Source organism: Crocuta crocuta, unplaced genomic scaffold (assembly GCF_008692635.1).
Source record: "Crocuta crocuta isolate KB4526 unplaced genomic scaffold, BGI_CrCroc_1.0 scaffold36, whole genome shotgun sequence".
In the NCBI taxonomy this organism is placed as follows: Eukaryota; Metazoa; Chordata; class Mammalia; order Carnivora; family Hyaenidae; genus Crocuta; species Crocuta crocuta.
In genome coordinates this window covers 17,161,333-17,188,158 of record NW_027532203.1, presented here as the reverse complement: position 1 = coordinate 17,188,158, position 26,826 = coordinate 17,161,333, and the positions used below count along the sequence as shown (strand labels likewise).

The 26,826-nt window shown below is 37.8% G+C and overlaps 1 protein-coding gene across 2 annotated transcripts in view; it reads right to left on the bottom strand.

The window, feature by feature from the left end:
- SMAD2 (SMAD family member 2) overlaps nucleotides 1-26,826 on the bottom strand; it is a 61,652-nt gene that overhangs the window by 12,409 nt on the left and 22,417 nt on the right. The window contains exons 2-8 of one of the 2 annotated variants that reach the window (XM_077777715.1): nucleotides 20,195-20,284; nucleotides 18,943-19,136; nucleotides 17,729-17,863; nucleotides 14,822-14,896; nucleotides 4,545-4,598; nucleotides 3,152-3,364; nucleotides 81-218 (exon numbers count right to left, since the gene is read on the bottom strand). In XM_077777715.1, the coding sequence (XP_077633841.1) occupies nucleotides 81-218; nucleotides 3,152-3,364; nucleotides 4,545-4,598; nucleotides 14,822-14,896; nucleotides 17,729-17,863; nucleotides 18,943-19,136; nucleotides 20,195-20,284 (899 nt within the window). The remainder of the gene's footprint in view (nucleotides 1-80; nucleotides 219-3,151; nucleotides 3,365-4,544; nucleotides 4,599-14,821; nucleotides 14,897-17,728; nucleotides 17,864-18,942; nucleotides 19,137-20,194; nucleotides 20,285-26,826) is intronic. The other variant, XM_077777716.1, reaches the window with a different exon arrangement.

Sequence of the window (26,826 nt, the reverse complement as noted above, 5' to 3'; positions counted from 1 at the left end):
TTCCTAAAATTAACAGCAACTAGAGAAACTCAGCAAGCTGACACAACAGGTTTGTTGCCGCAGGCAGATGTTATCTGTACCTGGTGGGATTTTACACACTGTTGCCGGGTGCCAGCCGTATCTCTGATTGCAGTTGGGGCTCTGCACGAAGATTGCACTGTCACTTAGGCACTCTGCAAAAACTTCTCCGCCTATGTAATACAAGCGGACTCCTCTTCCTGAAACAAAATACATATGGGATGAGTTTTATAATGTCTCCTGTTTCAGCATGACTCTGGGGGAGTCTTCTTGGAGGAGTATTAAAATGACAGAGGTACTGTGATAATCTTTTCCATAGCAATGCTTTTCTGAGGTCTAAGGTCGAAACGTACCACTCTATATTTTTCCAAGTATTTTTTAAAAATGATTTTATTGATTTGAAACAATACATGCTTGTCAAAGTATGAAAACTATGTACAAAGGTACACATATAGTAAAATAAAAAATTTCATACAAATTTTATATTATTTTAAAATAAGTATAATAAATGGAGTTCAGTTTAAATGAATTAACTGTTTGGATAAATATGCCTTCGTTATAATAGACAGTATTTCCTTAAAGATCCCACTAATGTCAAGAAAAAAAGTGAATAAAATCCTCAAGAAGTTAGAGTCATTTACCCTTTTTAAAATTATGTATTAAGGTGACCACCAAATCCCTAGGCAGATAACCAGAAACAGGGGAGAAAAAATTATGCTGGAAGATTTTAATATCCTTCTTCAGAAGCTGACAAGTACAAACAAAACATCAGAGATATTAGGATTTAAAAAACCAACTATGAAAGGCAGAGATCTCAGAGAGCACCGAAGACTCTCACTGCTGGTGTGTAGACATTTTTTTCTATTATTCAAACACGAATCTAGGTGCTGCGGTTAAGGGATTTTTCAGATGTAATTAAGGTCTCAAATCCACTGACCTCAAGAAAGGGAGAGTCTCTTTTGGCGGGCGTGACTTAATCAGATGATAGCCATTAAAAAAGACTAGGCTGTCCCTGGCAAACGTGATTCAACGTGTGAGCAAGCAGGTTCAACAGCAGAGATTCTCGGCTGCTGACCATGAAGATGGAGGGTCCATGTGGCAAGGAATGCAGGTGGCCTCCACTAGCTGAGACCAGCCTCAAGCTGCCAGTCTGTGGGAAATGAGGACCTCAGTGCTACAACTTCAAGGAAGTGAACCCTGTCACAATCCTGTGAGCTCAGCAGAGGCCCCCAAGCTCCAGAGGAGGGCACAACAAAGTCAATGGCACAATTTCCTCTTGTGAGATGCTGAGGAGACGCCTAACCCATGCCTGGACTCCTGACCTGCAGACACTGTGAGATCATAAATCCGTGTTGTTTCAGGCTGGAAGGTGTGTGGTAACAGGTTACACAGCAAATGAAAACTAATGAAACATTTAATACATAAACACAGAACCTGATGTCCTGCTCTGTGACCACAGAATATCTGTAACACAACCAAACATATACCTGACCATGAGGAAAAGATTAAGTCCAAAAAGCAGAGATTTTCCAAGCTATAGTCTCTCATCAAAACCACCCAATAAGTTAGAAATTGAAAGTAAAAAGAAGATCCAATAATTTCAGCAATCTAAAATTAGGTAGAGAAGGAAACATGGTAGAGGAAACCTGTTAAATTTTTGTGCAGAACCCCAGTTAAAACCAGAATTATTTTAGTTAAGGTAGGGTGGGTATTCGGAAGCCTTCCTTACCCACCAGACACCTAAGATTATACAAAATTTATACATCAAGCAAGATTTGAGAAATTCCACACAAAGCAACGTTAACAGATCCCTTCAGCTACAGCACGTCTGCAGAATGATACTCGTTCTTCAGTGACCAGCATTCTTTCTCACAAGAGGTGATGGTTAATTCATTAGAAACAGAAGCAAACTATTGTTAAAAGAGGTTACTTTATGGAAACGAGAACTGTGTTCAGGTATATTAGTCAAACTTTTTCTACCTCACTGCCAAAAAAACTACCGGAGACTCAGTTGTTTATGTGAATTGCATCCACAGAAATTTAGCACATTATATATTAAAACTGCAACTCAAAAAAACCTATTAATTTGCTCAAAGCTCTAAATAATAAATCTATTACATACTGACATAAGTAACATGTTTATGAAAAATAACTACTTCCCTCCGTCTCTCCCCCCCCGCCCCAAATCAGTAAGAATAGCAATGTTTTACATTTTTGTAAAACTCTCTAATGTCTGGCTTAAGAGAGTTGGATTCTCATCAGATTCTACATGTAATCTCTTGCAAAATCACATGCCTTGTTGCTTCTGGTATATTTCACTGTACATTCATGAGTGAATGAGAGTGAAAAAAAAAAAGGCAAACAGCATCTCGGTACCATTATGAAAAGAGTTTGACCTCACAAACTTTCTGAAAGGGTGTCTGGGACTACCTAATTTTGAAATCCTCTGAATTATTTTTTGAACTATGTACTAAATAGTAGTTCTTGTTTAAAGTATCTTGCTTCAGGGGGTCCTGGATGGCTTAGTCGGTTAGTGTCTGACTTCAGCCAGGTCATGATCCTGCAGTTCACAGGTTCGAGCCCCGCGTCGGGATCTGTGCTGACAGCTCAGAGCCTGGAGTCTGCTTTGGTTTCTGTGTCTCCCTCTCTCCCTACCTCTCCGTCCTCTCCCACTCGCACTCTCTCAAAAATAAGCATTAAAAAATTTTTTATAATAAAATGATCTTGCTTCAGATTAATGGTGAGCAGATTCAATTATTTAATATATTATTCCCCGAAGAGGGAAATACTAGGAGACATCCACAAACTGAAAAAGTCACGGTTTGTTAAAATGATAATTCTGAAATCGGAACATGACAATTTTCTGACTGGTGGGAGGTGCAGCAAAGTAATTTTAACACATATTTATTGAAGGACGTCCTGGAATCAAGAGTGCCCAGTAAAGAGGAGCCAAAGGTAAGAGTTTGCAGATCTATGAGAGAAGCGAATCTATGAAAGCAGCAAAGCTGTGCACTCAAACTGACAAGAGACAAGGCAGGCGTTTCTGCACACGACCTTTAGATGTGGTAAACCGCGTGATGCTCACATTATGAGTATACGGCATTGGTTCTTCACGCAAGGTAAAAACACATACCTATATGTCTTCTTGTCATTTCTACGGTGGCATTTCGGTTGACGTTGGAGAGCAACCCTAGGCAGAACCTCTCTGAATTTGATGGATCTGTGAAACCGTCTACAGTGAGTGAGGGCTGTGATGCATGGAAGGTCTCTCCAACCCTCTGGTTTAATTCATAATATGCTATTGAACACCAAAATGCAGGCTCTGAGTAAGTAACTGGCTGCAAATCTGGGGAAAAAAACCAAACCCATAAAAGCAAGAAATGTTGTGTGAACAGTTCAAGCCAAGAAAAGACTGAATATCATCAGATATCTGCACATGCTCGATGGCAGCCTACATGGGCTGCAGCTCGGGAAACAGACTTAACGTCTACACCACAGACTCCAGTCTCCATTAGATCATACCAGACTTTCAATTTTTCAAATTTCCCCCATCTCATGAGGTCATCTAATCTTTAAACATCTTTTTTAGACTTTCTGGTGGGTCATGTTCTACCAGTAGTTTTATCCTAGTTCCTGTTCAAATGTAAAAACCATCACGGGTAAAGTGAATCAACTTACATAATAAAACTAATTTTTGGTAGGATAAAGTGGAATAAAGCTGGAGCAAGGACTGAGTCAAAAGCCACAAGAAGAAAAATTCTATCATAATCACAGAATACAAAATACGACATATTTTTGACATTGTCTATTTTAACATGAGATTCTCGGTGAGTTACCCTAGTTACAAAAATAGAAAACCCACGCATATACAAGAAACAGAAAGTAATAAAACACAAAAAGCATGTAAGTAGAAACAGAATATAGAATCAAAAGAATCTACATATTTCATGGGAAAACTAGGACCACATGAATTTAACTTCTATAATTTCGATTAAAAGACACAAGGAATATCATGAAAATTTTGTAGAATATATTCCTAGTGTAGAAGCTGAAGAGAAATTGGGAAATACTGAGGTAAAACGAAGGCCAAGAATAAACTGCACAATGTACACACACACACACACACACACACACACACACACAATCTCCCATATCCCATGCACATTTGTGGTGTGTGTGTGTGTACAAATAAATAGATATACACCATTTATATTAGTAATTGCTATTACAAAATATCATAAAATAAACCCCATATAAATCTAGCCATAATGTCATAAAACTTTCCATAAAGAATATGATTTCCACGGATAGAAAGATGTATTCCGTTTCTATACTCAGTGTGACAGCAGAAAACAGTTTTAATAGTATTAAGGCAAATTATCATTTTTAAAAAGCATGAATTTGAACAATCATTTGATTATTCATTGATATCTGTTTCTCATGTATATGAAAAATAATGATCAGAGAAGACATTTAATTAGCGGATATAGTAGAAAATGGTGAGGGAGGAAGTATTTGCCACTTACCCAAACTATGATTGACAGGGGAAAGAGTAGTAGGAGATAGTTCTGCCGGAGATCCTGAAACAAAAGGATTCAATTTTATAACAGATATGCAAGTACTTCCAGAAGTCCTGGCCAAATAATTATAAAACTGATTATATCTGGTTGTAATTATCACAAATAATACAGATAATTTACATCCTAACAATTCAAAATATGCAATTGCTATATGTGTATTCGATTTTAGAGGCTTCAATATATAAAACATATAAGAGGATGAACAGTCATAGCTTCTAGCCACCCAGTTCTCCTTCCCAAAGGCATTCAATGTTCCTAGTTCTTTGTGCACCTTTCCAGAAACAGTCTATGAACCGCACAAACACATGTATACTGTTCTGTGCCCTTCCACCATGATTTTTATTTACAGATGGTAACAATTCTGAACTTTGCTTTTATACTACCGTACTCTGTCAAGGATGTTGATGTTTCCTTAATTATCACTCTCCCTTCCTCCCTCTTTCTCTCTCTCTCTCTAAATATATATAAGCTGCATAACCTTACGTTATGGTGTATTATGATCCTGTATTCATGGATACTCAAGACTATTTTCAATCTTTTGCTTTATGAACCAAGATTACAATGACTGACCTTGTACATTTTGCATACTTTCAATCATACCATTCTCTTAAAAGAGAAACCTCCAGGTCAAAGGTTATACATCCACAATTTTGCCAAAACTGTCATCTATATAGACTGTACCAGTTTACATTCCCAGTGGCAACACAGTGAGAGGATTCTTATGTGTTACGACTGACAGGTGAAAACAGGGTTTTAACTAGTTTAAAAAAATTTTTTTTCTTATGTTTATTTTTGAGAGAGAGACAGGGTGCGAGTAGGGGAGGGACAGAGAGAGAGAGAGAGAGAGAGAGAGAGAGAGAGCGAGAGAGAGAGAGAGAGAGAGAGAATCCGAAGCAGGCTCCAGGCTCTATGCGGGGCTTAAACTCACGCCGTGAAATCATGACCTGAACCAAAGTCAGGACACTTAACTGCCTGAGCCACCCAAGCACCCCTTAACAAGTATACTTCTAATTTGCATTTCTCTTATAAAGACATGGAACAGCTTTATTAAACTTTTTTACACTGTATTCCTTTCTGTGAACAGTCTATTCTTTTGCTCACGTTTCTACAGTGGTGCTGATCACTCTCGCTGATTTACAGAAGGCTCTTTATGTACTAGGGATATCAGTTCTTTTATGATGCAGGTTACAAATATTTGGTCATCTGTCTTATGACTCTTCATAATTTTGATTAAGCAGAATTTTAAAAAAACTTTCATGTGTTTTAATTTATGAATCATTTTGGGGGGGTGTCCCACTTTGATAAAACGGTTTTGAGAGTTGGACAGTCCTGACTTACTCTTAACCTTAAGGGAATACTTCTAGTACTTACCCATTACGCAGGACGTTGACTTGGGGGTGAGAGATAAAATTCCTTATTTAGCATTTTGCATCAATAATCTCAAACAATACTGGTCTGCAGATTTACGTTCTAAGTGCAATGTTACACTGCCTCATGAAGACAATCTAGAAGCTTTGTGTCTTTTTTAAGCTCTGGAACAGTTTACATTTACATAGCGTTGTAATAAAGCATTTTTAGTAGTTTGATAGAATTCCTGTGTAAAATTATTTGTAGCTAACAATTTTCTAGGGTTTACCCTAAGACATTTCTCTTTTTCTTCTATGAAACTTCACTGTTAAGATAGCTCTATTTCTGTGAGTCAGTTTTGGTAAGTTATATTTTCTTAGCAATTATCCATTTCTTCCAGTTTTATGTAAACAGGTTAAACCTAATCAAGAAAATAAGGAGAGGGGGCACAACTACATAAAATACACAAACACAGAAGAAAAAAACAGAGTTATTCAGAGACTACTTCACTCATTTCCATGCAATTGCATTTGAGAGCACACTTGTTGTAACGTTGCTAAATAATTACAATTACAGAATACGTTTTGTTTTCTGATCATCTTCTATACATGTTTTGGGAAAGTTATGTTGAAAAGCACGACCCACAGACCCCACACTTCAAATAACACAGCAACAGAGCAGATGCAGAATAAGAGAGGTCAGACCACAGCCCTGCGCAGACCTCCCCTCCCCCACACCATTCTAACCTCGACAAAGTACCAGGCAGTACAGGTGAGACGGCAACCCCCACACAACAGAGGAGTCAAAAACTAGAGAACAGGTGATAATTATTTTTTTGAAGGCAGAGCAATCTTCCTGAAAAAAATCAAGTTCTTGAGTTCTTTTTTTGTACTTCGGTTTGAAAACTCTGTTGGCAAGTCACAACAGGTCCAACTAAGAAAGGTCAAAATATATTTAGAACAATGAACTAGAACTCACCGTTTCCTGAAGCTGGTATAAAATAAACAAAGCTACCATGAGAAATGGAAGCAACTGCCCAATTATTCATATCTTTCAACTATTGATTCCTCTATTAAATACCTGTCTGTCACTTATAAAAAGTGAACAGATTTAGAAAGAACGGTTCATTATAATGACTCCTAAAATTTTAAAGAGTTAAAATAAGCTAACAATTTAGAAACTTTTTTAAAGAGGCAAATTAACTGATAATTAACCAAATACTCATATATGCATACCGCAACAAGTCTGCGACTTCCAGTAATGAGAAGTAATGAATATCTTCAGTGTTCAGACACTGGTTTCCAGATGCTGAAGCATCTAGAAGAATCCTTGTGTATCTTTGCATACAAGTTTGCCTATAGTTGCAGGATACCTTTTCCAATAAGGAAATTTTAGATCAAAAAGAATGTATATTACATTTTTATAAGTATCAGAGTACCTCCCAAAATGACTGGTCCCACAACTTACGAGCTAGTGTATCTTCACACTGTGTCACCATCTTCTGACAGCTGCCTATTTGATAGGGTTAGAGAGGCTGCTCTATATTTTATTTTTTGTTATAAATAGCACATTTGTGTACTTCTGTCCATTTTTCTACTACCTACTATCTTACTTCTTGATTCGTAAGCAGTTTTAAATTTCAAAATCGGGCATTTGGGTGGCTCAGTTGGTTTAACCATTTGACTCTTGATTTTGGTTCAGATCATAATTTCACAGTTTGTGAGATCAAGCCCCACCACTGGGTTCTGCAGTGACAGCAAGGAGCCTGTTTGCGATTCTTTCTCCCCAGTCCCTACACCTCCCCCAGCCCCCGCAGGTGTGCTCTCTCTCTCTCAAAATAAATAAACTTTAAAAAAATTAAAATTTGAAATTGGTTATTAAGACTGGTCATTCATNATAAAAAAAAAAAAAAAAAAAAAAAAGACTGGTCATTCATTCGCAACTATTTCACCCAAGTTTTTCGTTTCTTTTGACATAGCTTTCAAGGTGACATTAATGTTTTAAAATCAGACATTTCTTTTTAGAGCAGGTTTAGGTTCACAGCAAAAGTGAGTACAATGAAAGTACAGAGAACTCCCACATACCCACACACACATACGACCTCCTCTGCAGCGAGCACCTAGCACCACGATGGTCCACTTGCTGCTAATCAAGGACACCAACACATCAACACATCACCTAAAGCCCACAGTTTATTAAAAAAAATTTTTTTAATGTTTTATTTATTTCTGAGAGAAACACAGCGTGACCAGGGGAGGGTCAGAGAGAGAGGTAGATACAGAATCTGAAACAGGCTCCAGGCTCTGAGCTGGCGGTCAGCACAGAGCCCGACGCGGGGCTCAAATCCACGAACCGTGAGATCATGACCAGAGCCAAAGTCAACGCTCAACCGACTGAACCACCCAGGCGCCCCCACTTTTATTTTTTAATATTTTATTTATTTCTGAGAGAGAGAGAGACAGTGTGAACAGGGGAGGTTCAGAGAGAGAGGGAGTCAAAGCCCACAGTTTACACTAACTAGGGTTCATTCTTGGGCCATTCTATGGGTTCTGACAGGCATACAACATATATTCACCATGTAGTCTCATCAAAAATAAAACTCCCCTGTGCTCTGTCTATTCACCTCTTCTTCGCCTCCAACCCCTGGGATATCACATATCATTGTTTGGTCTTTACAGTTTTCCCTTTTCCAGAATGTCACATAGTTGCAATCATAAAGTATGTGGCCTTTTATAGTTTGGCTTCTTTCACTTGCATTGTGCATTTAAGGTTCCTCTATGTCTTTTTGTGACTTGGTAGTTCATAGCTTTTTAGTGCTGTGTAATACTCCATTCTCTGGATATATCACAGTTTATTTATCCATTCACCTACTGAAGAACATCTTAGTTGTTTCCACGTTCCGGCAATTATGAATAAACCTACTATCCACGTCCGTATGCATCTTTCTGTGTGTCCATATGCATCTTTCTGTGTGTCCATCCACTTTCAACTCTTTTGGGAAACACCACTGAGTGTGACTGCTGGATCATATGGTAAGAGTATGTTTAGTTTTGGAAGAAGTGGCCAAAATGTGTCTTCCAAAGGGGCAGTACCGTTCTGCATTCCCACCAGCCATGAACGAGAATTCCTGGCGCTCCGCATCCTCTCCGTTCGGCATTTGGTGTCACCGGTATTTGGATTTTGGCCATTCTCACAGGTGTGTGGCGGTAACATTTTAAATTTTATTTATTTAAATTGGTTGGTATTTTTTCTGATGGTTTTAAACCTTGCATATTACTTGTTCAGATTATTTAAAAAATTCCTCATTGTCATGTACTAAAAATTATAGGGTTTCATTTTTAACATTTAAATGTTTGCTCCAAATGGAATTCATTTGGTATGAGATGAATTATATGTTTAGGATTTATAATTTTTTTGAGAAGTGTTAGTTTAGATTGCTTGAGCAAAATTAATGGCTAAAAACATAGTACTAATTTTGAGTATGTTAGCCAACCATAAATGAACAGATCTCACATGAAACAATAAAAATAGAATTATTTTCAAAAGGCACATACAAAAGGACAGTTAAAGAGGTCTTACGGGGATTTCACCTGAATGCCTTTGCTCTTCTATTACAGTAGAACCCTGAAGAACCGAAATTATCTACTCTTGTTTTTACACCAAACATGCTTAAAAAGCAAGCTTTGAAAAAAACAACCTAATTTACTGAATCCAGACCAATCTCTTCCACAAACCCTTCGGGAAACTGGGAATCATGGGGTACTCCTTCAACCTTAGCCCTACCTCATTACCAAGCAAGCCCTACCACAGCAGTGAATCTCATTTCTCCTCATGTCATGAAAGCAGCCAAAACAAGTCCAGTGCAGTAGTCAAGAATGAGGTATCTAGAATCTGAATTCTAGGTGCATTTTTCTGCCACTTTCTAGCTCTTTTTCTATGATGTTCACTGCAATGTTGTTTTCATTTTTATTCTTGGTAAACACTGAACCTTTTAAAATTAAGAGTATAATTACTACTAGATGATGTAAATTACATGGAATGTCTTATTTTTTTAACCGCTCTTTAACTTTTTATAATGAACACCCACTTATAGAATTCAAAATGTTGCAGCATAATTTCAGCTGTAAAATATTCTCCATTTGACATAGAATGGTTGAAATATTAAAGCAAAAAGGAAAAAAAAAGAAAGACATGTAATCTGTCAATTCCAGCTCAAAAAATTATGTTCTATGCATTTTTAAATTTTCAACAAACATAAATTCTGTTGATGAGAATAAAGATGCTTTTGTTTTCATTAATAACTTCTACATGGTTTCCCTTATAATTACAACACAGAAGATGGAGGAAAACCCTGACTCCTAAAATAACCGTGAGAAAATACTGGAAACACACACAAAATTCTATTTTCCTTTAGAGTTACCAAAAAGCTGGAGATTGGTTTATGAAGTTTAAGTGCACTAGTTTGCAGAGGGGGATGAGGTCTTCCTATGTAAGCAGAGAGCAGGAACAATTTTCATGGCTGAGAGCATCCACCAAGTCAGGACACAGACATGCATAGGACTGGGCTTGCCGAAAGAAAAACCAACAAACATTTTAATGACCACGCATGGGTAAGTGGAGTCTGAAAGCCCAAGCATGGATGTAGTCCTCTTCCCAACTCAATTCTAACCCACAGGCCGTTAGCAGAGTACGGGGGAGCACGAGGGGTTCGGGGCAGGGCTGGAAAGCAGCGAGAGACCCTGCAGCCTTGCCACACTCCTATCCGAAAACCTGCTGAGGGAGGAGGCTGCCCCCACCTTCAAGCTTGTGGTGATTTGACATTAATTAAAACATCAAATCATCATCCATCCAACTCAACTCCTAATCGTGTGGAAAAGATCAGCTCCTTAACTTGGCAACCAGAGAGAAAAGCGGAAGGCTTTCCAAGGAGAATACGATCGGTAGGACTCTCCAGCATTATTTCAGCGACCAATTAAAAACCAACATGAGGCATACAAGGTAGCAGGAAAAACTGACCCTTCATGCAAAGATAAAAGTCAACAGAAGCAGACCTACATGTGAAGCAAATACTGGAATTACCAGATATAGACTTTAAACTGGAAACTGTAAAACTGAAAAATAGATAATCTGAAATGAATTCACTGAACTGGCTTAAAGCAAACCAAAAGTTAGGCCCTGTTATACATCATTTGAATTTCAACAAAGAAGCCAAGGTCAATTAACAGAGAAAGAAACGTCTCTTCAACAAATGGCACCAAAACGACTGGACAAATGTCCAGGGGATGGAAGGAAGGGCAGAGATGGTAAATATGTAGGTAAACACAAAAGGTTATTTTTTAACCCTTTAAAGAAACCACCAGCACCACCTCGAAGTCTAAAGCAAAAATAACACACTTCAGGGTTTATACACACATAGGAGTAAAATAAAGAACAATAGAAGCACAAATAACAGAGTTTGGCGAATGGAATTAGTGCTGTAAAATGCTTACGCTGCACATGAAACTGTAAAATGTCACAACTTAGCAATCTAAGGAGAAAGTGATCACACTGGGATATACATCGTAATCGCTAGAACACTCTGAGAATACTACTAAGCAGTGCTGTTAAAAAGTCAAGAGAGTGAACAGAATGGATTCAAACACAAACATATTTGATGACTGTGAAAGAAGGCAGGCAAATTATACATAGAGGAACAAAAAACAGGGATGGGACAAAGAGAAAAGAAACAGCAAACTGGTAATCCAGACCCAATGATAGGAATAATTACATTAAATAAAGAGAGACTAAATATTCCAATTAAAAAAAAAAAAAGACTGATAGAGTAGGAAAGACAATGCTGTCCAGAAGAGACACATTTTAAACATAAAGATACAAACTCAAAGGATGAAAAGCTGACCATACAACCACTGAATAAGAAATGGTGATGTTAAAAGGAGACACATTTTATAACAAGGGTCAAATTCATCAGAAGGACATAATAATTCTAAATGTGTACCTGGCAATGACTGGGATTCAAAATACATGAAGCAAAAACGGACAGGCATAAAGGAAGAGAAGGACAAATCCAAAATCCAAGTCGGAGACATTAACACTCCTCTCCATGACTGACAGTACAAGCAGGAAAAAATGAAAGAGGATTAGGAAGAGCTAAACACCACCATCAAGCACACCCTAAGTGATATAGAGAACATGACATGTGCAGAACAGACATTCATTGCAACTATACATGGAACTCTTATCTACACAAAGAAGCCACACTGTGGCATAAAACAGTTGTTAGTAAATTTCTAAACACTGAAATCATACATGTTATTTTGGACCGTAATAGAAGTAAGTTAGAAATCTATTAAGTATCTAGAAAACTCTCACAATTCTAAAAAACCAGAGTTTAAAGAGGGTTCAGTTTTGCTCTAAATGGGGGTCCTGCGCCAGTCAGAACTCAGTACAAGCACTGAGAGAGGAGTAGATAGCGGGTAGGAGCCTGGTAGTTAAACCAACTTTTAGCACCTCATGAATCAAATATGCACACTGTCATTACAGGAAGTAACTGACATGTATCATTTGGAACAGGCAACATTTCCCCACGGAAACGGGATTAGAAATATTAGCTTAGGTTCAAAGCAAGACCCCAAAACACGGAATCCACTGTAGTTGATTCCGCATATTCTCCCCTTCTCAAATTTGACCTTTATCATAACCAATGATCATCTCCACCTCATTGCTCCTCCCCTGTGTCAGCCTTATGATCAAATAGAGATCTGTGCACTCACTGGAATCCTTGTGGCCTTCTGTGTGTCGCTTCTCTCAATATAATGTTTCAAGGTTCATCTTTGTTGTACCACGTATCAGTACGTCATTCTTTTATATGGTTGAATAATATTTCATCACATAGACATACCTCATTTAATTTATCCATTCATCATTTGATGGACAATTGGGCTGCCTCCATTTTTGGACTACTATGGATAATACTTAAGTGAACGTTGGTGTACAAGTTTAGTGTGGACGTGCCTTCAATTTTCTTGGTTACACATCGAGGAGTGAAATTGCTAGGTCATACTGTTACTCTATGTTTAACGTTTTAAAAAACAACAAACTTTTCCAAAGCAACTGAACCACTTTACATTCCCACCTGCAACAAATGAAGACTCCAACTTGTCCGTGCCGTCATCTTTTTATGAGTATAGCCAATGCAGTGGGGTGAAGCGGTACGGTACTGTGGTTTTGATTTGCATTTCCCTGATGACTAATAATGTTGAGCATCTTTTCCTGGCATTCATTTTTAAATGTCAGAGTGGCAGTTGTCCATGATGGGGCAAAAAGGAACACGACTGGTTCAAGAATACAGATCTTTGGCATACAGGCGTATTAGGAAGATGTATTTGGAAAGCCAAATATCATTTGCAGCAAGGTATGTGCATTAAGATGTACTGTTATTCCCAGTGATCATTAGATTATCTGCATTTCTTGGTTATCTACTACTCTGAACAGTTACAAGTATAATCTGCTATAGCAGAAGCTTCTTTATCTGGGAGTCTAAATAATGGAAAGATTTAAACAACAGAATTATTGTGAAAGCCAGGCCCCAGGCCCCCACTCCTGCCAATGCTAATTTGTTTAAAAATAACTTAGATTATCATAACTACAGAATGCTTTAGTATAAACTGTGTAGAAAAGCTGATGGCGTAATTTGACAGGCTGTGATACTAAAGCATCCAATCGTTAAGATGGCACACAGGGAGAAACAGAGGACACCAGACAATCACCATGTCAACACAACTACTTCACCTGCAACCTAATTCGTTCTGATGGCTTATACATTTTATTACAGAAGAACTGTTTTAAGGCTTTGACACATAACATTTATTACACACTAAAACTTTTTCTCCACTGTATCTGGAGTGGATAGCTAAAAATTAGGAATTCATTGAATCTGCTCAGGTACAAGGTATTTTGTGTAAACCATTTACTATCATGCAGAACTCACTCTTAAGTTAAAGGAGTACGATGGGGTGCCTGGGTGGCTCAATCAGTTAAGCATCTGACTTCGGCTCTGGTCATGATCTCACGGTTGGGTTCGTGAGCACAAGCCCCATGTCAGGCTTTGTGCTGAAAGCTCAGAGCCTGAAGCCTCTTTGGATTCTGTGTCTCCCTCACTCTGCCCCTCCCCCACTCATGCTCTATCTCTCTCTTCCCGTCTCAAAAATAAATAAACATTAAAAAAAAAAAAAAAAAAGGAGCACTGAAAAGCTGATCCTCATCCCTCACCTGCAAATTCCTCAGAAAATCTGTTACTGGGTTCATTATGGCTTTTCACCACAAACACATTTTTTTCACTGGGTAACTAAAACTTTAAACAGAAGTACAGAATACTTAAAAAGGAAAGTAGTTTAGTCCTCTCAAATTTTCATTTAATCTAAGGAGAGAAACCTGTAACAATTATTCTGCACAACATGTGTTAATTTTTCATTGACAACAGGGCTCTCCCTTCAATGGTTCAAATACAATTATATCAAAATAGAAGATTCATTTTTGGATGCATATCCCAACTTCTCTAAATTTAAGAGTTATAAATTAGGGGTGCCTTGGGGGCTCAGTTGGCTAAGTCTCCAACTTTGGCTCAGGTCAGGATCTCACTGTTCGTGAGTCCAAACTCTGCATCAGTCTCTGTGCTGACAGCTCAGAGTCTGAAGCCTGCTTCAGATTCTCTCTCCCCCTGTCTCTGCCCCTCCCCTACTCATTCTCTCTCTCTCTCTCTCTCTCTCTCTCAAAAATAAACAAACATTAAAAAAAAGTTATAAATAATTCTTGTGGATTCCAAATAAGGCAAAAATGTATTATCTCGCTGTTGAGGAATTTTGAAAGGTAAGTTTTACCTGTATCCATACTTTGGTTCAACTGTTGATCACTTGTTTCTCCATCCTCACTGATATATCCAGGAGGTGGCGTTTCTACAAAAGTTCAGAACAAATCAAGCACAGTTGCAATCTCATCTCACCACCTTTGTCCTGCTACCAAAGATAACCGAAGAGTCACTCTGAATAATACATACAAATATTATATAACATGATTATGAAAGGCTATTATTTGGTACTAAGGGCTGAAAATTCAGGTTTTGATCCAAATTTTATAGGTGAATCCTTAATGCCTACTTGTAATACGATCAAGCTCTTGAGGCATATTTTCTCAGCTATTATTTACATATCTGGCTCATTCCCATATGGATATTTTCTGGGGCAAGAGCCAAAAACAGAACTTCAAAGACACCTGGTTACTGAATCAGCATGCTTCAAAGTCATTAGTACCTACAATTTTTTTTTTTTTTTTAAACTAGTGGCCATCATGGATGGGTATACATAAGAGCTGATTAAAGGATGTAACACACAACATACCACACACATGAAATTTCAGATTACAAAGTAATATGGGCTTCACATTGGGTTCAATGGGGCAAGATACAGTAACATGGTTCAGGACTGATCTAGCTTGAATTACAACTAAAAGGTATATTTCTCCAGGAATTTCTAACCAGTAAATCCTGAGTGTCTGAAGCAGAAATTTAAATCCAAACACAGACTACTGCACAAACCTGAGGTAAAATACTCCCTGAAAATAAGAAAATACGATCTAATGTGTCATTTCCAAGATGCTTTATGAACAAAATGTTTACATTCAGGAGGCATCTGAAGAGCTGAATAAGCTTTGTATGAAATAAATACATTTATATAATTTTACCAAATATAACTTTAAGGAGGACAACTAAGTTTAAGTGATTATCAACAGTTCAACATTTACATGGCTGGATAGTTATAAGCAATTCAGGATAACGTAATTATCAAAATGGAGAGGGAGAGAATGTGGGTTAAAGGGCTCCTTTGTTTAACCCTTTACACTCTCCCTTCAACAAGCTAACTGTAAATTTGAACTGAAGTTTCAACTCTTCATTAAGTGTCAATACCCTAAAAGTGCTATTGATGAAATTCTCAGAATAAAGTATCTTCAAATACTCAAGCAATAAAGAACACAAAAATAAGAATAATGGACATCAATATGCACTATCTTAAAGGTTAAAGCTAATAAAAGTAAACAGAGTTAAGCTTTGCCAGTTTAACTGTCTATGTCTCAAAGGTCTAAACAGGAAGAAATACTGAACTTTTAAATACCTTATCCTGTTTTACTTTTCTCCATTATTATCTATAAAATAATAAATAACAAAGCTATTACCATTTTGGAGAAAATACTAAAATTTCCTTTGAAGTGGAACAAAATGTGAACCCTTAGCTTTCACTGTCAGTTGGAGCTGTGTAAAGCCCCATTGTTCAGAAAAACAAATAGGTGTGATCCACTTTTGATTTTCTGCTTTGTAAAATAAACCAAATCTAAACAAAGAAAGAAAGGAAAATAAACCCAAGCATCTCCACAAGTAAAAACCACTAACCATTTTGATTATCAGCCTTCCAAATAATTACTGGGTAGGTGTCTTACAAGACTGTATGCTTACGTCCCGGTTTCCTAGTATTGTTGAATAATAGGAATTCCTACATCAAAGACTTAAAATGCGCCCCCCACTCTCCACACACATAACCACTTCCAGCCAAGTCTTTCCTTAGCAAGTGACCTGTTTCATCCCTGCCCTCCCTGCTGGTCTTCACATTCCCCCCAACCCCACCCTAGGCCCTTCCCTCCTAACTTCTCAAAAAGTGTGTTTCCTAGCAACCTAAAAAGCAGTCTTAAACCCTCCTTTGGAACAAAAGAATTGTAAAGAAATTATGCACATTAAAACAATCAGGAAACACTTTCTACCTTTAAAATTAGCTATTTTTAAAAAATCTTTAATGTTTTAAAAATTGTCAATGAAGAAGCATTATTCCATGAGACATATTAAAGAAATCTTTTTTTAAATATACCCGAAACTAGGTTCCTTATGTATTTCCTGCTGGACGTCCAAAATGAGAGTGGAATGGAGACATGTTATACAAGAAGAAAAAAAACGTGAGACACTAAAATATCCGATGTATAGCTCCACCCTCATTCTAATATTGTACCTTTCAGTTCTGCTGGGGGGTGGGGGGAACCCCAATAAACAAAAATGGGAAACACAAAGTAAGAAAGTAAGAAAAGCTAGAAAATACTAGCTCTCCTAAAAACAGTGAAAACTAAAAACGCATCGTGGAGTATCACTACATCACATAATACAGTAATTTGAGCAGGATTTGAGGACCATGTAGTTAAATTCATTCATTTCTCAGCAGAGGTGACTGAGGCCAAGATGAAAAAGAAATTAGAGGATTTATGATTTTCAGTAGTACAGAAGTGTAGCTACATCTGTAGGAACTCAAATATCGTATCTCCTGTAAGGCATATTACATTTCTCTTGAACAATAGCAAACTCTATTAAAATGATTATTTGGGTGATTTGCAGTCACACCTGCTTCAGGTATACCTTTTTCCTGAACCAGTTATTTCGCTTACATTCTGCATCTCTCTTAGCTTCAACAACTAAGACAAACTTACTAAGATCTTTTCTTTTCTGCTTCTCACAGTACTTTGATTAAAGCCACTGCAAAAGAAAATGAAATATAAAGTAAAACTTTTCTCCACACAAAAGTGTTTAAAGTATGAGGCTCATACATTTCACAAAATAATCAACCAACAAAGTAGATGTTTCTATTCAAAACCCAAAAGCATTTTTTTAAAGTCAAATCACAATTTACTAATACTTGAATGTTTGAACAAAATTTGTATCTATCCCAATTTTTAGGGGATGCAGAAGGTGAACGTACCTGGGATGTAATTACTCTGTGGCTCAATCCCCGCTGGGAAATTAGTGTTTTCTGGAATGGAGTGGGTGTAATCGTCCAGAGGAGGCAGCTCGGTCAGGATCTCAGTGTGCCGCGGCACTAACACCGGAGGCAAAACTGTAAGAGGAAAAGGAACTCGAGTTAATGGCAAAGGGTACAGGATGGGCACCAGGGAAGCACGACAGACCAGACCTTTATGAAAAAATTTCACACACATAAAAAAGGAATTAGCCTGCTTAATTTTTAGAATTTAGGGTACATCAATTTGGCATTATACTAGTTCTTGAGAAACTGACAAATCTGATTGGTTTTAATTTGCCATGTGGTCCAGAATCTAAATGTCCATGTTTCAATTTATCTCATACTCTGAGGAACAAGGATATTCCGGTAATATTATATCACCGTAAGAGTTCATATATCCCCGTTGGAGAAAGTTGTGGAAAGATCTGTGAAGTCAGATTTAGACCATTTCTGGAACGAGGAGCTATATATCCTTTTAAACATTTTCAAGTACACAGCTAAGTAAACTAAAAGTCTTGCTACGGATTTCACTAATGTGCTTAGATACAGACGATGCAATTAAAGTACTTCAAAAAAATACCAAAAGAACAAAATGACTGAAAACAGCTCAGGCAGCAGACGTGTAAAGAGGTGTACCAGTTTAGTTCCAACCAAACTGTGAATCTGGGGATTAGAATTTCCTGAATAGGGGTGTCTGGGTGGTGCAGTCAGTTAAGCATCTGACTTCAGCTCAGGTAATGATCTCGTAGTTCGTGAGTTTGAGCCCTGCGTTGGCTCTGTGCTGACAGCTCAGAGCCTAGAGCCCTCTTCAGATTCTGTTGTCTCCCTCTCTCTCTCTCTCTGCCCCTTCCCTACTCACGCTGATGCACACACAATCTCTCAAAAATAAATATTACATTACCAAAAAAAAAAAAAATTTCTTGGATATGTAATTTTGAGGTCAAATAGTATGCTAGCCCAAGAAACTGACAGCTCTTACCCTCAAAAGGTTTATTTTCCCATATTTGAAACATTTAAAAAGTATTTTTAATGATCACCAAATAATACACTAAATTTCAGGTAATTTCTTGGAATTCTGTACCAAAATTTCCCAGGGTCAATTACATAGGAGTGCCTACTTTACTTAAGTTCAAGTATTTAATTTAAAACAAGGAAAACGAATCTAATTTTTCTACCTGGTGTCTCAACTCTCTGGTAGTGGTAAGGGTTTACACATACTTCATCCTTTTTAAGGTTAAAAGCATATTCGCAGTTTTCAATGGCTTTGAGTTCATGGTGACTGTGAAGGTCAGGCCAGCGCCACAATCGGCAGTATATCACATGCGGCAGTCCTTTCCGATGAGACACTTGCAGGCGGCCATCCAGAGACCTGTCGAGAAGCAAGGGGAAAGAAACGTGGGAACTTTAAAAAAAAAAAAGTAGGTGCAGTTGACTGGGCTAAATTAATACAACAAGAGCATAAAGAAAGGAATGACAGACATTTAGTTAGTTTTAGTGAGTACAAGGAAGAAAAATGTACTATTTAATGGGTCTAATATAAAATTAAGCAGCAGCACTACAGATGTTTCTCATAAATATGCTACATAAATGGCTCAGATGTCAATGAATGGCTAACCACTCGGGAGGAAATTGATTTTTTTAAAAAAGGATCAAAGAGTATGCTCAAAAAACTTTTTGTCAACTTCTATCTTGAGTAAATCAAACTCTTATTTAGGGATGCTTTGAAGGGCATTAATACTGTAGGTGACTGAGTTATCAACAAAAGGAACTAGTGGGAAGAATGGTTAAGTACCAACAATGATGTAAAGTAACTTACTCAAACCAATGTAATTCATTACCCAGTTGTGATTGTTTTGAGTACCAAGGTATATTCCTACAGCTCACACGTATATGCAGATGGTGATGAGTATGATGGGATGAAATGGACAAATACCAATATGCTCAAAAAGAGAATAAGGTGACTTTTAAAAAAAGAGAACATAAAAAATGAGTTAGCCTCGCGTAAACTGTGATAGAAGGGGTTTGGTAAATATCTACGTACTTATTAGTATAAAGAAGATGAGTTTTAGACGATAGCAAGAAATTTAGCAAAAACTCGTTAGGTATCTACTTGAATATTAGGCCAACAACAGATTATAATCTAATCTCAAAATCAAATGAGAATATAGTTATTATCAAAGTTCCTATTCTTTAGGGGATGCAGTAATTTAAGGAAGATTCAAAACTAGAATTTCATTGATCAAAACAGCAGCTGACACATTTAATATATATCATTAATACTGGCATGCAGGTATTTTAAATGCCATGCCTTATTTACATTAAGGAAACATCCTAGGCAAAATGATAGTGAGCAACCCATTACAGGTCTTCCAAAACAACCCCCCCGCCCCAAGATTGCTAGGATTCCATAGAGGGCAGAATATTCACCTGGTTTGTTCAGAGAAGCTGTAAAGGCCTGCTGTATCCCACTGATCTATCGTATTTGGTGTACTCAGTCCCCAAATTTCAGAGCAAGTGCTGTGCATAAATTGAAAAACAAAAAATTGATGTGAACATGGAAGCATGGTTATTCAAAATACCATGATGTAAAACATGGGAAATGCACAGAATACTTCCTTCACCCAGAAAATATATACATCGCTTCACTTTTTCACAGGCTTTTAGTGCTGGTTTCTATATTTTCTATATGAAGGAAGCCAATAAAATGGAACATGTGACTCCAGATAAGTTATGATTATGTTTTAAAAATGTGAACACCAATGCTCTCTAGCTTAATGAAATCATACCTATAATGCCCTTTCCAATTTCCACTACTCACAACAAAAGGTCTAATACCTATGCCATTAGCCTTACTAACAGTGCATTATTTTACAATCTAGTTCAACAACTTATCTAAAAATGGATGTCAACTGGTCTTTTTAATACAGGAAAAGTTTCACTTAAATTAGATACATATTCACAGTTAATATTTTCACATTATTTGTCTGAGAAACTCACATATTCAGTTTTACCATAAGTTATTATTGCTCTCTTATTACTACAAAGGAGAAGGAAATGCATTTTGACGTTATTCTAATAGAGCATAATACCACCTTAAAAGTTTTGAAAACCTGTTGTGAGGACTAAAGATATGTGAAAGTACCAAATTCTTAAACGGCAGTATGAATATAAAATATCTGCTGTGTCTAGTTTTCAAAAATATCAATGCACCTGAAAGACACAGGCCAGAAAGATCTCAAACTTTTTCTTCATCTCTTCCACATCTCTTTCCAGAACATCAGCAGCTCAGAGATAATTTTTCCCTATTTTCCCTAGCACAATGTATTTCAAAGTAACTTCTTATCTGTGGGAGGTGGGGAAGGAGAGCTTCAAAGGCAGTCTGGAATGGAACTCTTCACTGGTCAACAGGTCAGAAGTGGTACTTTTACAGAATCAAAACTCAAACTCCATCTCTCTCATATTACAAAATCATCAAAATTTCCAAAGAGGAGGAAGAATCGTTTCAAAACAATTGTTGAAAATAAAAATCAAACAATTAACTCCAGGTGCACACTGCTAATGAGCTAAGTGAATCAACATTTCAAAAGACAATGGTGAGAAGTGCTGTCTTCCTGTGGCCGAAAACACACCCCCCATGCAGCAGGGCTCCAGGGGCAAAGGACACATTTCAGGCCCTGCCTTGGGGGCCACAACTTTTACAAATAAATTTTTAGATACTCCCCACCACCCTTTTAAGATACTTTACACATTCTCACGTTTTTTAGGAAAAGTCAGAAAAAGCCAAGAAACTAGAAAATAATTTAAATCTTTTTTTCCCCAAAGATGTACTGACTATAAAACCCATGACCATACATGGTTCTTATATCTATCAAATATCTATTGAAAACATAGAACACCATGTAGTTTAAATCGTAACAAAATCACCTACATTCTAGAGTGTTATGAAATCTGAATGTAAACCACAGAAGGGAAAGTATACAGCTTACTCTTCCGCCTTTGAAAATAATCCAAGGAGAATGATGAACAAAAGATTAGATTAAGAGGCTATTCTGCTCTTATGAGAATAGAATGACAATTTCACTAAAGGAATTCTGACACTGACACAGAACCAGAATCTAAAAGAGAGAAAAGCTTAAATTGTGCTTTTATTCAAGGCTTGAAATAAATCAGAAAATGATAAACGGTCCTTGTTCAGAACATGCAATCAATCAACAGGCAGGCCAACCCAGATCCCAAGCCTAACTCAGCCACTTCCTAACTTGCCTCACAAGGTATATTCATACAAGCCTCAGTTCTACTGTTTGTTGTAATCTCTCTCTCCAAAATTGGAAAGTTTACTTAAAAATAATAAATTTGCTTCTAGCTAGTAAAATTCTTGCTTGTTTATGTAAGAAAAAGTATTTTTTAAAAGAATCAATTTATAACAAAATACATGAAGCATCTGGAATAAATGTAAGTATAAATGTGGCAAAGCTACACAAAGAAACATTTTAATTATTACTAAAGAACACAAACGCAAACTAAGCAAAGAGAATACCGAGTATCTTCCTATTAATGAACACAACATCACAGTGACATCAATTCTGCCAAATTTCTTATTTGATGCAATCTCAATAAAAAGCTCAAAGTTACTACAAATATACCAAAATAAGTAAGAATGACCAGGAAAACTTTTTTTAAAATGTTTTATTTATTCTTGAGAGAGAGACAGAGCACAAGCAGAGGAGTGGCAGAGAGAGAGAGGCAGACACAGAATCAGAAGCAGGCTCCAGGCTCTGAGCTGTCAGCAGAGTCCAATGCAGGAATCGAACTCACGAACTGTGAGATCATGACCTGAGCTAAAGTCAGACGCTTAACTGACTGAGCTACCCAGGAGCCCCAACCAGTAAAACATTAACAAAGAAGAGTACAAAACTCTGAAAGACATTATAAATTCTCAATGGAAACTGTATACAATTAGCAAAAGAGTACACAAACAAAATAGAGGTTCTGCCTACAGAAGTCTTAATTAGGCAAACCTTCCTTCAGATAAAAATGACAGCTTCTGAACAAAATATCATAAAATCAACCATTTGAAAATAGTAGCGAGAGGGGCGCCTGGGTGGCTTAGTCGGTTAAGCGTCCGACTTTCGCTTAGGACATGATCTNTAGTAGAGAGAAACCAAAAGGACCAAATCAAAGGAAAGTCCACCTTTGCAAGAAGGGAAAGTGGATGAGATGCATTTATGTGCCTCCATATCCAAGGGAGCTAAGCTAGGCAGGGCAACTAGACCTTATGCAGGAAACCACAGTTTTACTGACTCACACAAACGATCAGAGAATGGATCTAGGGCTGCCAGAGAGGCTGAAAAAAGAAGGGGGAAAATCCTGTAAAGAAGAAGCCGTGGGGGAAAAAAAGAAATCAAAATATGAGCATGAACTCTGCCCAAATCCCCGACCGGCTTCTCAACTACATACATGGGGAGACTATGCAGCCTGCCAAAAACATGCACTTGGAAGTCTGAAAACCCCAAGTCCTAAAATCTCTCTCAACTATTGCTTTTATATCAGAAGCAGGCAGTTCAGACTTTGCGGCCAACCAAACCTATCTGCTAGAACAAAAATCAAAACTCTTCAGAAGGTAACAGAATTTAGTCTGTACAATATTACATCCCAATAACCAGTATAAAAGCACAAATTACTAAACATATGAAGAAATAAGAAAATGTTACTCCTTAGTCAAGAGAAAGAAGAGCTGAAAGAAATAGATCCTCTAAATCCTGAAACAAGGATTTTAAAGTAACTACTATGAATATGTTCACAGACGTAATGAAAAGACAGGAATCTCAGCTGGGTGATGAACACTATAGTAATGAATCAACGGCAATTCTAGAACTGCAAATTACAAAACTGGAAATAAAAAATGAACCTGATGGTTGGAGAAGACACAAGCGTCAGTCAATTTGAAGACGAGGCAATAGAAATTATGAAAGCAGAAGGAGCAAAATGAAAAAGACTGAATAACAAAATGAACAGCCTCAGTAACATATGCAGTTCCGAGAGGCAGCAAGAACCAACCAGAAAAACCATTTGAAACAATAACGGCTAAAACATTTTCAACTTCAGTGAAAAATTAAACCTATACTTCTAAGAAATTCAGTGACGAACAAACAGTTTAACTACAAAGAAAATCACACTTGGGCACATTATTGTCAAAATGTTAAAAAGATAACAAAGCAAATTTTCAAAATGACGAGAATTACAAAACTCTTGGCACAAGAACTCCATCTCAGCTCCTGCACTTAAGATGCTTAGCTAAGCTCTAGCAGGGCTTCTAGGAGCAGGAGGTCAAGTCCCTTGTAGGACACAGAGCCTTTGGAGTTTCTGTTTGGAAAAGGTCAAGGCAGACAAAAGAATTTACCATTTGTTCCAGCCAACACTTGTCCATAGGCCCCTGGCTTCCTTTTTAAAGCATTTATTTTAAAAACTTGCACTTGTCAATCCTTTTCCTGTCTCTTTGGGATGTATTATGTACTCCTACAACTCAGGAGTGTCTTTCAGAAGGACCTGAAATCCATGCCTTTGAAATGTAATCAGTCATCAGAAAGGACAGGGCCTCTGTCACCAAGGCTACCCTCAAAGAGAGGGTAGAAGCCTAACTTGAGAAAAACCATTTAGCTGACACAGATGGCCTCTTCACATTGACACTGACCAACGAACCCACCTACCCTTTTCTTTTTTTTTTTTTTGGTTAACTTTTCAGTTCCCTAACTCTGGTCAAGCCTCTATTCATTCCACTCCCCTCCCCCGCCCTACTCCCCCAGTCTCCCAGTCACCTCTGCAAATCAAAATTGAGCTCAGCTCTTCTCCTACCACTGTGATTACTGAATAAAATGTGTTTTTACCACCTTTAAAGAGTATCTGGCTTTGACAGCAGCTGGAGTAGAACAATCTACATATACAGACGTGAACATATGAGTAACAACTTCTCATCAGAAGCAGAAGCCAATGGGGTGCCTGGGTGGCTCGGGCAGTTGAGCATCTGACTTCGGCTCAGGTCTCGATCTCATGGTCCGTGAGTTTGAGCCCCATGTCGGACTCTGTACTGACAGCTTGGAGCCTGGAGCCTACTTCAGATTCTTTCTCCCTCTCTATCTCTGCCCCTCCCCCACTTGCTGTCTCTCAAAAAGAAATAAGCATTAAAAAAAATTAAAAGTGGGGCACCTGGGTGGCTCAGTTGGTTAAGCGTCTGGCTTCGACTCAGGTCATGATCTCACAGTTCATGGATTTGAGCCCCGCGTGGGGCTCTGTGCTGACAGCTCAGAGCCTGGAGCCGGCTTCAGATTCTGTGTCTCCCTCTCTCTCTGACCCTCCCCTGCTCATGCTGTCTCTCTCTCTCTCTCAAGAAATAGTTTTTTAAAAAAACATTAAAAAATTAAAAGAAAAAAAAAAGAAGTAGAAGCCAAAAGACAACAGAACATCTTTAAAGTGCTGGAAAGGGGGGCGCCTCGGTGGCTCAGTCGGATAAGCATCTGACTTCGGCTCAGGTCATGATCTCGCAGTCCAAGGGTTCGAGCTTCGCGTCGGGCTCTGTGCTGACAGCCAGAGCCTGGAGCCTGTTTCAGATTCTGTGTCTCCCTCTCTCTCTGCCCCTCCCCAGCTCGTGCTCTGTCTCTGTCTCAAAAATAAATAAACATTAAAAAAAAAAAAGCTTTAAAGCTTTAAAGAGATGAAGGGAAAAACATAAACCAACCTAAACTCTATATCCAACAAAAATATCCTTCTCATGTAATAAGTCGAAAACAAAAATATGTCAGGTAAACAAAAACTGCAAATTCATTTGTAGCAGACTTTGACCAAAGAAATGCTAAAGGGAAGTTCTTCGGGATAAAGAGAAATGGCAACTCCAGGTCACTGAGGAAAACTAAGAGAACTAGAAAGTATTAAGTACGCAGGTAAACGTAAAAGACAATTATTCTTCTCTTAATTCCTCCAAAACGGAGATGACCAGTTACAGTAAAAATCATAACTCTAAAAGTAGGTGGATGCAATTTGTATGACAACAGCAACAGAAACAAAAGGACGTGTTAAAAACCGTTACTCTGTAGCTAAGGTAAGGATTCACATTGTCATTGGTAAAGCAACCCCTGCCCCGGAAAAGGGGAAGAGATTATAGAAAAAAGGCATACAGAAGGTTAAAATGAAACACTAAGGGGTGCCTGTGTGGTGCAGTCGGTTAAGTGTCTGACTTCAGCTCAGGTCTTGATCTCACGGTTCGGGAGTTCGAGCCCTGTGTCGGGCTCTGTGCTGACAGCTCAAAACCTGGAGCCTGCTTTGGATTCTGTGTCTCCCTCTCTCTCTGCCCCTCTCCTACTCGTGCTCTGTGTGTCTCCCTCTTGAAGATAAATAAACATTGAAAAAATTTTAAAATAAATAAAATAAAATGAAACACTAAAAATAATTAACCCCAAAGGAAGGAAAGAAGATTAGATGATAATAGAAAACAAGAAAGTGTAATGAGTAAAAGGGTAAATCCAGCCACATCGATAATAACAATACATAAATACACCACATACTCCACTAAGCAGCAGAGACTTGTCAGAATGAATACAATACATAAAACATCTACAAAAAAGATGTATTTCAAATATAATACATTGATGAGCTGAAAATGCGGGAATAGAAACACACAATTCATACAAGCAATAAGCTTAATAAAACATAGGATCAGAAATATAAGACTTTAAGACTCAGAATATTACCAGAGATAAAAAGATACTTCATAATAAGGCCAATTCATGAGAAGACATTAACAATCCCATGTGCATCTAAGAATACAGTTTTTTTTAGGGGCGCCTGGGTAGCTCAGTCAGTTAAGTATCCGACCTGGTTTTGGCTCAGGTCATGATCTCATGGCTTCATGGGTTCAAGCTCCACATCAGGCTCTGCACTGGCAGAGTGGAGCCTGCTTCGTTTTCGTGTTTTCTCTCTCTCTCTCTCTCTCTCCCCTTCTCTCTCTCTCTGCCCCTCCCCCACTGTGTTCTGTCTCTCTAAATAAATAAATGTAAATATAGTTTGAA